At 44.7% G+C, this 14,872-nt stretch overlaps 1 protein-coding gene across 15 annotated transcripts in view; it reads right to left on the bottom strand.

The window, feature by feature from the left end:
• LOC147447623 (uncharacterized) overlaps nt 1-14,634 on the bottom strand; it is a 110,453-nt gene extending 95,819 nt beyond the window's left edge. Inside the window, exons 1-7 of one of the 15 annotated variants that reach the window (XM_086523346.1) lie at nt 14,348-14,634; nt 13,541-13,736; nt 11,772-11,866; nt 11,201-11,298; nt 10,986-11,114; nt 9,413-9,578; nt 8,039-8,315 (exon numbers count right to left, since the gene is read on the bottom strand). In XM_086523346.1, coding sequence (XP_086379472.1) covers nt 8,039-8,315; nt 9,413-9,578; nt 10,986-11,114; nt 11,201-11,298; nt 11,772-11,777 — 676 coding nt within the window. In that variant the 5' untranslated portion in view covers nt 11,778-11,866; nt 13,541-13,736; nt 14,348-14,634. The other 14 variants (XM_086523347.1, XM_086523348.1, XM_086523360.1 and 11 more) reach the window with 14 other exon arrangements.
• Between the last annotated feature and the right edge of the window lie 238 nt (nt 14,635-14,872).

The raw sequence follows: 14,872 nt of genomic DNA, 5'->3' as shown, positions 1-14,872 counted from the left end.
AGTGTGCCTTCAGTAACCAAAAAATGACATTTGTTAGGATTTAGCTTTAGGCGTGCCTCTCTGCACCTGACGAAGACAACAGAGAGCTAAGCGAGGTGTTCCTCTAGGTTTTCCACTGGGGTTGAACATTGAGCACCTGAGAAGGTCGAAAAATCGTCCATGAAGATGCGAAGATAATTCGTAAGCAGAGGACAAAAGATGAGATATACCGCCCTATTGAAAGAAGGTGGGGCATTTTTCAACCCAAAAGACATTCGAGTGTATATAAAAATACCCCAGGGAGTCATGAAGGCCGTTTTCAGCTGATCACCTGGATGGATGCCCAACTGATTGTATCCACTAAACCCATCCATGAAACTGTACAATACATGCCCTGTTACATCTTCGAGCACACGCTCAGTGAAAGGTGTTGGGAAACCATATGGGATAGTTACCTTATTCAGAGCACGGTAATCTACGCACACACGGATTTTGTTGGACTGCTTCTTAGGCGCTATCACCATGGGTGATAACCACTCAGAGTGCTCCACAGGTACAATGATCCCTGCCTCTTGCATTTTTTCTAACTCTGTCTTGACCGCCTCAGCATACTTCGGGTTGAGCTTGTAAGCTCAGCCTCTTACAGGCTTAGCCCCTTCAACCAGAGGTATAGTGTGGACACCCAATTCTGGTGGAATCCCCTCTATCCTTGTAGGACCAAGCAAAAACATCTTTAAAAGAGTATATGAAAGAGACTACCTGATTGAGTAGTGCGGGATGCTCCTATAACCAAGCTGCTAATAGTACGTGTTGAGGGTTGTCAGGATCTCCCAGGTTGACTTCTCTGACAGGGTCCGGGGGTGTAGCTCGAGAGGGTGCTTCTGAAGATGAGAGGCGAGCTGCCTCTTGGAGCTTCAAGACATCATGTGCAGGTGTTTGATCGATTGGAAACTCTGCATAGTCTTCTTGTAACCATCCCTGTGGGAGCTCCTCGAAGGGTAAATCTTCAGATGTGGACGACATGACAGAGTGCTTTTGAAGGGGGTCCAACTTGGGAGATGCTCCAGGAAGGGGGAAATCTTTGGCGAGTGCATGCAGAGGAGATTTCTTCCCCCTTCGGTGATGTGTTATAGGTTCCCCAAGACCGAGGGCTTCCATCGGCGGGTCATTCGAAGCATGAGAATTTGGGGCTGACACACTTACTTCTTCGACTATGGTATTGTCTGCTGTAGGACTTTGGACATCTGTGTCCTCCTGAGCAATTTGAAGAGAGAGTGTTACTGGCGGCCCAGGTAAGTTTTGAGTAGAGACCATGTAGCATGGCATCGAAGTGGTAGCTTCCAACCACTGTAGCAGGTCCTCGTCAGACCCGTCAGGTGGGATGGGCTGCTCAGGGTCGGGGTTGGACTATACTGACAATGAGTTGTGCTGAGCCAATGGATCCATCCCTCCTTCAAGCCGGATTGGTTGCATTTGGGAGCCGGGAGTGTGTATCCACATGGCGTCGTTTCCCCAATCATGAAGTGCCTTAGTATGCTGCAACCATGGTCTACCAATCAGCAAAGGAAATCCTCCGTCCACCTGAGAAAGACTGACCACCACAAAATCCAAGCTAAATGTGAAGTCTTGTACCTTCAAAGGCACCTTCTCTACTATGCCCACAAGATAGACTGTCCTCTGGTCTGCCAATGTAACAGCGAACGGAGCAGGGCGAGTAGGCTGCAGACCTAAGGCTGACATGGTAAATTCAGGCATTAGATTGATTCCAGACCCACCATCCACTATGACGCCTGAGAATGACTGCCCAAGAATAGATACAGTAAGACGTGGACTTTTATAGTCGGTGAGGGGAGCAGCTGAATATGAAATCATGTAGGACTCCAGGGGCTGCACAGGTAGGTGCCCGCCACTAGGCCCTGTACCAGGGTACAAAGACTGAATTATTGAGAGGGTCACTTCTAAGGGTTGCATCTAGCCGGAGCATCTCATAAAGAGACACTTGCTAAAAGGTGTTCTTCAAAATTGCTTCCGCTGTGGACCTAGCTTCTACAACCTGGGCCTCCTCGGAAACTTTGACCTGTTGCAAGTCAGCTACTGCTACCAGGAAGGCTCCATCAATGTCCGAAAGCATAGAGATTGGCCTATTTTTTGCACCAGTTACGGATGCAACATTTTGAACAAGTTGCTGAAGTGTTGGACCGGATGGTCCCATTGGCAAAATTAAACCCAGGGCTGCTCTTTGTGCTCGAGTGAGCATCCCAGTAGGCTGTGCTACTTGTTGTGGCTGAACTGTATGTGTAGCAGGTGTTGGTTGAGGGGTGGTGTTCACTGTGATTAGATTGATTTTCGGGAATGTAAACTCTTGTTGATTTTGATTTGGGCGTGAAGATGAGGATGCCCTTTGTTTGGGACAATCTTTACTGTAGTGATCCTTAGACTCCGGACAATGTATGCACGGAGGAGACCCTTCAGGTAAAGGACACTTACTCTGGTAATGCCCATATTCACCGCATTTGTAGCATAGGATTGGCCGATTAGACGGACGAAACGGGGGACGAGGTGGTCGCTGCTCCTGTTGTTGCATGGTGCTGGAGGCTGAGGTGTAGAAACTTTGGGGAACTGAGGGAGTACTGGCATGATAAAAGCTGTGGGGTGCAAAGTTGTTGTGCATACCTTGCTGCATAGGGGGTGTTGTCAGCAGAGGAGGCAACGGGTTTTGATGGCCGTAGGGTGAGACCATGTTGGATGCAGGTGCTAGCCCTTGTTGGAGAGAAGGACCTAGATTTTGTTGTATTTGCCGCAATCCTTTGATATAGAAACAATCCTTATCTTCATGCCCAGATTTTTCGTAGAAGTGGCAATAAGCTCGAAGGGGACAGTCCAGTGGAGGATGTCCAGGAGAGTGACAAGAGCTGCACCATACCATAGCTTTGGTCTCCTGCTGAGACCGAAGCTCTTCTAGTTCTCTCTTGATTTGATCCAAAGCCTCCAGGTGCGATGGTTTCTCTTGTCTTAGAGAGAATGATTTCTCTTCTTGGAGGGCGCGTTGTAGTTTGAGGGCTTCGAGTTCCCTGCGCAAGGAAGTCAAAGGATCAGCAGGACTTCCTTTGGAGAACACAGAGGAAGTATCTATGTGAGGAGAGTTGTTGAACAGCTTCCTAGCCCCCTCTATTCTAGTAGCAGCTGCGATGAATTCCTCCAGAGTGGCGTCAGGTCGGAGGCTCTCCCGGAGTTTTTGCTGAGAGGTTTTTGGAAGAGCCTTCTCCACCCACTTCTTAACCATGAATTCACCGGGTTGCTGGGGAAGCTTGGCAACCAAGACTTGGTTTTGGTCATAAGCTCCGCAAAAGTCTCCTCTGGCTGGAGCACCATGTTGGCCAACTCATCCAACACTTTCTCTTGGTAGTCGCCCGGCCTGAAAGCTGCACAGACCTGTTGTCTTAAGTCTGCCCAAGTTGCAAAATGATTCTCTGCAAACTGACTGTACTATTTGTTTGCTAAGCCGTCCAAGGTGGATGGAAAAAGTACCAGATAAGCATCTTCCCTGTTAAGACCACGTCCTCTACAGAGAGATACGAACCTCCGTGCATGGTCATCCGCATCTTCCGAGGAGAGTCCTTTGAAGGTGGGGAGCTTGATGTTTACCTTGGCCAACACGCTAGCCAACACCTCCATGGCCCCTTGTTGAGCCTGTTGCTCAATAGCCTGTTGTAGCAGAATAAGAGAGAGCTTTACTGGAGAAGGTGATCTGGAAGATGTGGAACCGGATGAAGGAATGGGGAATGAAGGAATGGGGGATTTCGTATGTGGAGGTAAGGTTGATGAGGTTAATGGACTTCTACTAGATACCACAGGGCGTCTTTTGTTATAGTGCTTCAGAGGGCTCAGTAGTGCGCTTTGACGCTCAACTGACCGCCTTGTATGTGTCATGCAGTGAACAGTGAACAGCACAGGTCTAACACAGAACAAGTGAGGATAGTGACTAGACCACCTGGTCCAGGACCAGTGACTAGACCACCTAGTGGCAGGACGAGGAGGGTTGGGCCGGGGCGAGGACTAGACCAGGACCAAGGACCAGGGACGAGGACTAGGACTTGGACCAGGGCGAGAGAGGACCAGACTTGCAAACTATCTACACAGTGTAAGCAAGTGTGCAGAGCCAGGTAACACCGATTAGCTTCACGATTTTATCTCCACAAGAGTGAGACTTCCTTAGAGGTCCCACCGTGATCGCCAAAAATGAGAGCACCTGTAGCGCGGATAATGTGTCGTGCTCTCTACAGTGGGTAGTCCTCAGTGCAATGTGCGTGACAATCTCACTCAAACAGACTGAAACTCCCTCAAACAGACTGATCAGAAAGGAACAATAGACGTCAACAGAGCTCGCAAAGACACAACAGCAGACCAGAACTTATGACTCGACTATCTCAAAGACTGATACAGACTCTGGCGTGGCAACACACTCAGCTCCAGCCCAGGACTCACAAGTACAATGGGGGTGTCAAGGCTCAAATGTGCCGGGATGGTAAAGACGTGCTCTATGTAAAGACCCACTCTAGACACTACGTACAAGATAATGCCATTGAACCCAAAACGACTACTCATATGTACAATCATCAAGAGCCACCAACGGCTCATAAAGAATATCATCTAAGTCTATCCCCACTGGGTGGCGATGGTGACCTGGCCACGATGCCCACTAGACCACCCTGCCACGTGTCTCTGCCCAAGTGTGAACCGACCAGACCAAAGACCAACTGACCAAAGCCCAATTGTAAACTACTGTCGTGTGAAAGTGAAAGTGACACTGTAGCAGGCTACATCAATCTAGTGTCTGCTGCCACTTTCAGTGTGAACCTCGATCCACTAAAGACCACCCCAAGATATGTGTATGCATCAGTGTACTCCATACTGTCCTGACCATTTGTGAATGTAGGTGTTGATCTTCTGACCTACTGTGGCGTGGTATTGAATACCATGACCTTGGTTTTACCAAGGTTGATAGACAATCCACTATCCCCTGAAAAACTATACAATGCGTCCAAATGTCTCTGCAAACCCTCTAGAGAGTCGGATATCAACAAGATATCGTCAGCATACAATAAAAGAGGGATCCATGTCCCTGCAAGCTGAGCACCTCTATCTCCTCCTCTGTCAATATAATCAAAGACCTCATCAACATACATACCAAATAAAGTAGAGGACAATGGGCATCCCTGTTTCACTCCAATAGTGGACTGAATTATGTCACATATCCCCTCTGGTGTGCGTACATGACCCATCACTGAACTGTACAATGCAATAACCCCCCATATCAGTTCTGTGGGTACCCCCAATTCCATAAGTTGGCACAATCTGGCCCTTGGTACTGTGTCAAAAGCTTTGCGGAAGTCCACAAAGCTGCAATATATCCGTTTATCATGTGCTCGACCCTCCTCAATGACAACTCTGAGTGTAAAGACATGATCCAGTGTGGAGAAACCCTTCCTGAAACCAGCCTGTCCAGGTGCCCGTATGCCCATAATCGCTGCCCAACTGCTCAGCCTATGCTCAAGGATGGATGCATACAACCGTGCCAATGTGTGTCCTACCATGATAGTACGGTAATTCCCCACACACACACACACACACACACACACACACACACAGAAATGAAATGAAATGAAATGTTATATTAACGTCTTCAAAAGGCCATAGTGACCTATGAGACCAGAAAGTTACAAGGTGGTGGATCTGATACAAAGTCAGAGTAACAAAATAACCTAATCAACAGTACAAAACAAAGATATATATTATGGGATTCTAGATAGGTCGATGTGAGCTAAGCCGAAAAACTAAGCAAGAATGGGCGGCTAGTTGGGATAGCTGAATCACAAAAGATCTAGCATCGGTCGTTGGCAGATCTCATCAATTTCCTCCTGGTTAGTCGTCTAATCGGGAGTTGTGCATGCCTGGCCAGCGTGCTCTAAATCTTTTGACGTAGCCTCCGTCGATGCTGTGTAGTCCTGCGCAGTCGGGGGCGCCTGGATTTCCCCAGTTCAATCGCTCGGTCAATCAATGTGCCTCTGGTGTGAGACGGAGGGGGGGGAGCTCTGCTATGGGAGTGGCTCTTGCGGCTGTCCCGTGTCTGCTCTGAAGAAGTCTGTAATCCGTCTTTGAGACTGGTTAGCCTCGCCATTCATCAGGCTCTCTCTGTGTCTGCGCAGCGCGAGCAAGAACAGACCCAGGCATCTTTGATCTTCGTATCCCATTACTCTTGAGAGTGGTCCAAAACCCTCTCTGAACAAGCAATGGAAGCGGCCTTGTATTTCGTAGTAGACGGGGCAGCGGCATGTATAATGCAGCTCTGTCTCAGGTTCCATGTCACACAAGGGGCATGTCCTGGCCTCTGCTGGTACTCCGCTATATCTCCCGGTTTCAATCCGCAACTGGTGAGACGATGTGCGTAACTGGCCAATAGCACACCGTATTCCATGAGACAGGTGGGTATCCATGTATCTGGGTCTCATCACAAAACCATCTTCCGTAAGCTTGAGAAGGTGGTCTCTGTAGAAATCCATCTTCGTGCCCAGTTCTTGTGCTGGTTGTATCCATGTCCTCCTGGTGTCTAGCTGGGTCAGGTCTTGGCGAATGAGCTTGGTGATCTCTGACTGTGTAAGAATGAGAGATGGTGCATCCAATGCATACTGGAATGGCGGCAGCCTGTCTATGCTGAACCCATGCGCCTGAAACCATGATGTCATCTCCCCATACCAGCATGTTGTATCTCCTTGTATGGCTAACTGTCGGGAGGACTCAAGTGCCATGCGAGCATATCTGTCTCTGGGAAGTTCCCATGTGCGGTTTATGAAGGAGACTGATCTGGTGAGCGCCTCTACCACTAGTGGGGGGGCCGCCAGCTCTGCACGAATAATGGCCCGTAGTACTAATGCCTTGGCTCTATTGAGCCGCGAGATCATAGAGGAGAGAGAGAGAGAGAGAGAGAGAGAGAGAGAGAGAGAGTTGTATTAATGTACTTTTAAGCTGGAGTCAGCCTATAGGACAAGTCAAACATTCCAATTTGGGATGCTACGAATGGCATATAAAAAAGGAAAATGAAACTACTATAGGAAAGAATGCTCTCTATTAGGATGAGTTACGTATTATCAAAACAATGCACCTAAATACTATCAACTATCCTCTCTTGAAGTCCCTTCTGTCTGACCGGCTTCAATCACTGCTCTGCCCCTTCGACAGACATTCCATTTGCCATATTTCTGGGCCTCATCTACCTCCGCATGTTATTGTTTCCTGTTCCTTAGTGTGTTGGAGTAAGCCATCTGCCATACATATCTTAGTTCCTTGCAGGGACCTCATTTGCTTGAACTTTTTATCATGTCACATAGTTTTTCTATTATAAAGAGATACATGCTTTCCTTTGAGATTAATCCATGGGTCTCCAATGTGTAAAAGTGGGACAGCTGTCCGCACTTTCCTACACATTTTCTCATATTCGGGTATGTATCCTCCGTCCTCCAATTCTTGCAATCCATATGAGAGGCCTCTCATTGGGATGAAGTTGCCCTAGTCTTCTCGAATTTGTTCCTCTTTGATCTTTCCAATAACTTCCTGGACAATGTTGTCATATGCTTGACAATGGGTTTGTACCTGATCTCTTTGGTAAATGTTGACATCGCTTCTTACTTAATCAATTTGCTGAGCTGCGAGGCTTTGAAGGCTGACCTTTGTTCTTGCCTGTATTGAAGAGGGAAATAGGAACGTGCAGACCGTTGAATGAGAGCAGATTTGAACCCACGATGGATTTAGAAGAGGAGGGCTCACTGGGTGGGGGTGTTTTGGTCCTTTTTTTTTGTGGCGGGGGGGGAAGGGGGGGGATGCCTGTACACATATTTCCATCTCATGCATGAAAACATTTCAACTAAAACTTGTAGAGAATTGAATGACATTGAATATCAACAAAAGACGTCACATAGAAAATCACGTGTTTTAACACCCAAAAAAAAACTTTAACATCTGTGCGAAAACTCACAAAAAAGGAGAAGTGGATAATGTGCCTCACCTAGTTGATCAAGCTGTCCCAGCCCTTCAGGATAATCAAAATCCCCACCTTCTTGGAAGCAATCCATGGGCGAAAGTTTGTAACAAGGAAGAACATCAAGGCCCCAATCATCAGAAAGATGATATGCAGTAAGATTAGCCCCTAAGAAAGCCTCTACGAATTTCAGAGCACATTTGGCAATCTGGCGATAGCCCCAAGCATACCAATTTCCATGTGTATTAGGATCAACCCCTCCTTTTAATGTTTGAGGAACGAGAGGCCGCTCGCAAAAATCACTCTGCACACAAATACGATCTGAAATAAATTTATCAACATAAGGGTGAGAACAACCTCATTCATTCTAGAATTAGTTCAAAATGAGGTACACACTGCTGCTGAAAGTTGAAAACACAATCCGGAAAAATGAAAATATTTAGACCGAATGCCCGACATACAACTTGTAAGGGTTAGCTGGGGCTCATTAAGCAGAACAAGTTATGAGTCAATTGTACACCAAAACAATCCACAGTTGAAAAGATTTTGAGGCTCCTTGGTCCACAACCCTTTAGACACAAGAATTCCCTCCAGCTTCACACCCGTACCTCCAGCCCTTTCCTCTTTCCTTAGCCTTGGTCTATTGACTTACCCCCATTCTTACAGGCTTACAAGCCTCAACACATTAATACAGAAGATGATGACCATTTTTGTTGGCTCTCAGGCCCTTGAAGCTGTAACCTGCAGGTCAAGGCACTATTCGAGCTCTGCTGTCAACCCCCTTTGACACGCCCTCAAAAATCCCCAACAGTTCGCTTAAATTGTGGGCTCTTTCTCCACGCTTGGCCTTTTCTTAAAATATTGTTATAGAGAGCTTCAAGTGTTGAAGCATGCTTTAGAAGGTGGATGCAAGCAATGCCCCTACTAGCAGCTTGGAAGCTGTGCACCAGGTTTGTAAAAACTTATATCACATAACCCTCTGTAAACAGGAGAAAAAAGACAAGAGGCACAAACTTTGTGGGCCGCTTAGAAATGTGCCTGCAGGAACAGCCACCAGTAATGACTTGAATGCCGAACACATGAATCCTGCAACCTCTATATTGATATGTGCTAGCCTAGTCCCATTCTACTCGTTTGTATGAAGGACTTCCCCTCATCTATGTTCCAAAATCCTGGGAGTTTGTAGCAGGCCTACTTGTATATCCTATTTGACAAATTGGTAAAAAAATATATGTAATTCTAGGCTTGGTCAAGTGTAATATGCACACAGTTTATCAAATGACACCAGAGTCCTTGGGTGATTTCACAACATAGCAGCCAGGGGTTTGACATTCATACAAAATGGACAAATTTAATTTGATATATAGCTACGTAAAGAGACAAGGATAACAGGATCAATACCTGAGTGAGCTGGCTGTCTGTTGAATAATTTAGCACAAGCTCATCATACAAGGGTTTTATAGCTGATGTTAAGGCATCCATTGCTAGACCAAGCTCCTTAAGTCTCTCATGTGGGTACTTCTTTGGGGTGATAGACACTGATTGCTTGCGAGAAATGCCTCCAAAACTACAGCAGTACAAAGAATTGTCACTTCCCATAATGCATAAAGAGATGATATGCTAGAAAGATTGTAGTCAACAAAAAACTGCGCTTCAAAGCAAACCACTTTCACTGTAGGTCAAAAAGATCAATGTACCATCGATCTTAAGACCACACACAAGAATCGGAGCTGAGCTCCATTCATAACTAACCACTAATTTTAAGGAGCATTAAAACTTTAGCATCATTTAGAGTATAGAATGAGATGGTTATGGGGGCTGCTTACAGAGGTGGGGACAAGGAGTAAGGGTTTTCTACGCTGCTAGCCCCTGTTCTGGGAAGTGTCCTCTCCACTTCTCCCTCAAAAGGATATCAAACCAGATATACCAATATGAATCCAGGATAAGCCCAGATTCACCCTTAACGGAAAGAGCAGGGGATAGACGCGTGGTAGTCACCCACAAGACATTATAACAATCAGTCAGCTCCATCATGCATTGTATTGACTACGTACAACGACATTTTCACCAACGTCGTTAGTGCCCAATAGTGGGTGTAGAATTAGGTAACAATATATGCTCCCACACACCCACACCACACACATACACGCGAGCATACATCAATACAAAGGTCTGCTTACTGAGTTTCTACGGGGATATCACTTCTTCCGCACCTCCCTGATGTCATGGAGGAGAATACTGCCAACCCTCATCCAAGGGCTACTACCTCTGATGTCAGCAACCACCACCAAAGGGCCCTGGTGCTGAGATGAGCTCCTGCACCTTGTCTCCGAATCGCACACTAACACATGAGGCTCACTAGCACTTGACTCGAGGAGTGTTTTCGCAGGGAACATCGATTTGGTGTATGTCAACATACAAGATCTTGTATCTCACAAGGACACTGGAATTTGGGAGCTGAGTACCTCCATGAACCATGGGACCACTCTAGGAGTTCCAAGTGTCAAAGCAGAAATAAAGATGATAAGGCCATGTGATCATTACAATCATTGGCATGGTTGGTAGCTACGACCAACATAACTTCCTACGTACTGACCTCCTCCTAGAGAGTCACCTTGTGGAGGTGCATGTATGAACTCTTGTAATTTAGTATCAATACTTTCAAACACAGTCAATTTGCCTCTGGAATCTTCCTACATGTAGGTTTTACAAGTGTTTAGAAGAAGAAAAAAATGGAGAACCATCAATGTTACATTGAGTCTTCTCCATGTGGACTGATTCTAATAGTAAAGAAACTGTAGCTTCTGGATCACCTTGTATCTTTTTTCTCTGGTTCTTTTATTTGCATAATACACTTAGACACTAACAATTAAAGTTAACATAGACAACTTGGACTCGGCAAAATGCTACCATCTTCAGCCTGAAGGCAGAAAGTCTAATTATTTGGGAATTCAGCCAGATGGAAGGAACATACTGAGAATTAAAAGACTTTTTCTCAGGCACAACCCGAGAATTCTGCTCCACCCAAAGATTTTCGATGTCTGTTTCCTTCTCAGCTCGCATTATACCAATGCATAAAGAGCCCAACAATAGAGTTCCAATGCTGCAGGATAAACGGAATCATTGATTTCCATGTGAAACATTACACCTGATCATCTTAAAGTCTAGACACAAAGGTTAACTGTTTACCAAAGCGGGATGAAGGGATGAACAGCAACAAATGACCCATATGCACAAAATAAATCGTGCACTGCATCGTGGTACTTTTGTAATGCTTGCTTTAAGACCTGCAGCAAAAGGTCTGATCAATCAGCACTTTTCAAAGCAATGATCCTTTCGACATTAGATTGTAAAGTCAATGCAAGGGACTAGTTCTTGTGCGTCCTTTAGCATCCTCTGGTGAACATTTTCACAAAGGCACAAGGTCCATTGTGCACATATAAAGTTGTAGTGCACTTGTGAATCTGTTGATAATGTTATCAAGTTCTAGGACTTTTTCTCTGTGTTAAGAGGGAGAGTAGTGAGATTATTGTGAGTTGGCATTGGTCCATCATTCTGTTTCAACAAAGGATAGATGGAATGAACTCTGCATTTTTCAGTAGGGGGAAGCTCAAGAGATTCATTTGGTAATCATTTTAAAAGTCCTTGAGAGCAAGGTGCAAATGTAGTGCTGGTATAAATTGCACACAACACACACACACACACACACACACACACACACAACGGGGTGGGGGGAAAGAGGGAGAGAGATAGAGATTACCCCCATTGCTGCTCCCTTGGTTGGTGGAAGATTGAATCTTAAGACTCAAGAAGTGCTAATTACTGCACGCATTATAAGTTGCAAGTGCACAATATCTGTACCATTTAAGTATAAAGATGAAGGTCGTCAGAACCAGTTGAACCTTTCATATAACAAAACTAATAAAATTAAGCACTAGAGGGAACAGATGTTTCCGTCATATTATTTACTTTCATGTAATTTAAAATGACACCTGCCCCATGAAGTCCCTGATTTGTGAAGCTCTTTGTAACAGAATTATCATGCATGCAAATGAAATTAACTGGATATATACATGTAAGGAAGCTCGTCGACTAGATCATGTAAACCAACAGGAGATGCGTGCAGTCACAGGCTATCCATACATGCATAATTCGTAACGAAAATTCATATCATACAAAGCTACATAACCATCTACTCTTGCAGACCACCAGGCTTCTAACATTTCATTCCAAATCCAATGATGTGCAAAGTTGTCCACTGAGCATCGATCTAGCCACAAGTGGGATATACCTTTATATAGGGATATCAAGTAACAGGACTCAAATGAGTGAGATGGTGATGATTAAAGCAACGACAATCAAGCACTCAACTGATTTGTAGAACTGAAAAGAGAGATTTTATAAGCCCCTTTTCCCATGGGTTGAACGAAGCAGGGAAACTATGAAAAAATGTGCACGGATTACACATCCATATCAGACTTTCCAATCAGCGTATAACAACAGACAGCAAGCTGGGTAGTGACGTCCTCCATTGTGAGCAGTTAATTATATTGTTAAAGCAGTGTATACCTACCAGTTTCAAGCCGATACAACATTGCACACTGCAGGGTACTGAAATGCAAACTTTACCAACCAGTCACAAAACCTATTAACAATATTGAAACCGTTTTAGACCGAAGTGATGTCAGTAAGTCATTAGTTGCAAGGATAAAGAGATGCAAAGGACACCATACACCAAACTACATCCGCAACAGGGTGTTGAATGGTGAATTGTGTGAGCAACAGTAAAAGGCCCAATCATCAATGAGATTATGTAGCTGTATTCTTTCTTTGGAATCTAGCTGGCTAATACTGTTGAGACATCAACATATGACTGCAGGGACTTCCAAATTATATGCACATTGAGCTTTTCAGGCGATTGGCGTGCATCAGACACTGTATCCAGTAATCAAAAGGTAATAAATATTCAAATTTTCCATGGGAAGAACCAAAAAAAGGGCCTAATTATGTATAGGAAGGTGATCATGCGCAACTAATTACATTTGCAGCAGAAGGAAATTAATGCTTAACTGCCCCAGAAAGGTTGAAAACTAATACTTACGAATCAAAATGGATATCCAGATAACGTAATGTTTAACTGCCCAGAAAAGTTTAAAAACTAGTCCTTACTAATCAACATGGATACGCAGATAAATGCATTAGCAAAGAAGGTTAAAAGCTAGTCCTTACTAATCATAGATAAAATGAAGGAAAGCAAAACCCCCAAAACAAAGGTCGATGGAATGTAGCGCTTTTAGAGCAGAAAAGCTGAGAAAAGAGAGAGAAAAAAAGGAAAGAAAAAACATAGGACTAGTTAAATCCCACTACAAATTTTGAGATTTACCTGCACATTTTAGATTTAAGGGTGAGAAAACCTACAAACTTATAAGAAATTTGGAGTAAAAGACTTTAAAACTAGTCAGGAAAAAAAAATTTGCCAGCACTGGAACTCCGCATATTCACCACTTTTTTTTTAAACAAGCGACGTACCAGAACGGCATTTAATGAACTCACGTGTCCTTGTCGTTAAAGTTTCTCGTACACAAGTAGAACTCTTGTTTCTATTATAGCTTTACCAGAAGCTGTCTGAACCAGAGAAGTCATCCGTAATTAACCAGCAGCCTAAAGTTACTAAACACAACTTCTTATAGAGAATTCCAATATCCATCACCAGATTACAGACAGCCTGCCAAAGGAGTTTCAATAACCAGGACACGAGAGTGGTAAGAGTTTAAAAAAATATGGAGTACAACTCAGAGAGCCCCCAACTACAAAGTTCACAACACATAGACATCTCTCTCTCTCTCTCTCTCTCTCTCTCTCTCTCTCTCTCATATTCATTCGTGCTGATTTCACCTCTCTAGCAAGATGGAAACCAAACCAAAAAAGGAGTACACAATATTCAGAGACATTGCACACAGACGGGTGCAAGCATGCAAGCGTGCGCGCACAATTGCGCAAAGACTGTCATTGTATACCAAAAAGCAAAAGGAAGTACTCCGCTACTGTAAGTAGCAGTTGATTGGGAAGACTTGCAAGCTGTACTGCTATTGAGGACAACCTACCCTTGCAGGACAAGTTAGATCATGATTCATGAAGCTTATGCGGTGACCGTAACCCAAGGGCCAAAATGCCCAAATGGACACTGAAAGCCTGAATGCAAACAATATGTAAAAAAAGTGGTCAATGCAAATCAGTAAATAGACAGAAGTGATACATGAGGCCTAGGTGCAAAAAGAAATTGCAGAATTTTCCATAGCCACGGGATTGTCACAACATGCAAGAAAATGCACATACCTGAGTAAGTCGAGAATGAAGAAAGAGGTACTGAAGGTGCAGTATTTTTGTGAAGTGCGTTCTTGAAAGAAGCCATCGGGAAGGAGACGTCGTGTGCGAGAAAGTTGCGTAGCAGCACAAAAAAAAAAATGAAGCGAGGGGCTTATGGAAGAAAATGAAGAAGCTGATGCATGACGATGATGGTCTTGCCTCCTCAGGTGGAAACTTGAGCGTTGAGAGAGAGTGCAGGAGAGAGAAAAAAGCACACACAAAAAGCAAAATGGGCTTTGGGCAGCTGAGCTTGCTATGTGCAGTGTGTGTGTGTGTGTGTGTGTGAGAGAGAGAGAGAGAGAGAGAGGGGAGAGAGCAATTAAATTGCATATACATGATTGCATAATTTGCATTGCTATCCCAAATTCCAACAACGTGTGGGCAATGGCGCCGCCACATTTTGAATGGAGTGATTTCCAAAGATGCTGAAGGTGGGACCCGCCGCTTGTCCCAACTTCCAATCTGAAAGCTTCCAGACTCCAGAGTGTCCTAAGG

Source organism: Adiantum capillus-veneris, chromosome 11, assembly GCF_014529385.1.
Source record: "Adiantum capillus-veneris isolate H3 chromosome 11, ASM1452938v2, whole genome shotgun sequence".
NCBI classification, from domain to species: domain Eukaryota; kingdom Viridiplantae; phylum Streptophyta; class Polypodiopsida; order Polypodiales; family Pteridaceae; genus Adiantum; species Adiantum capillus-veneris.
Note: the sequence above shows the minus strand (reverse complement) of the source record. Positions and strands in the feature narration are given on the sequence as shown.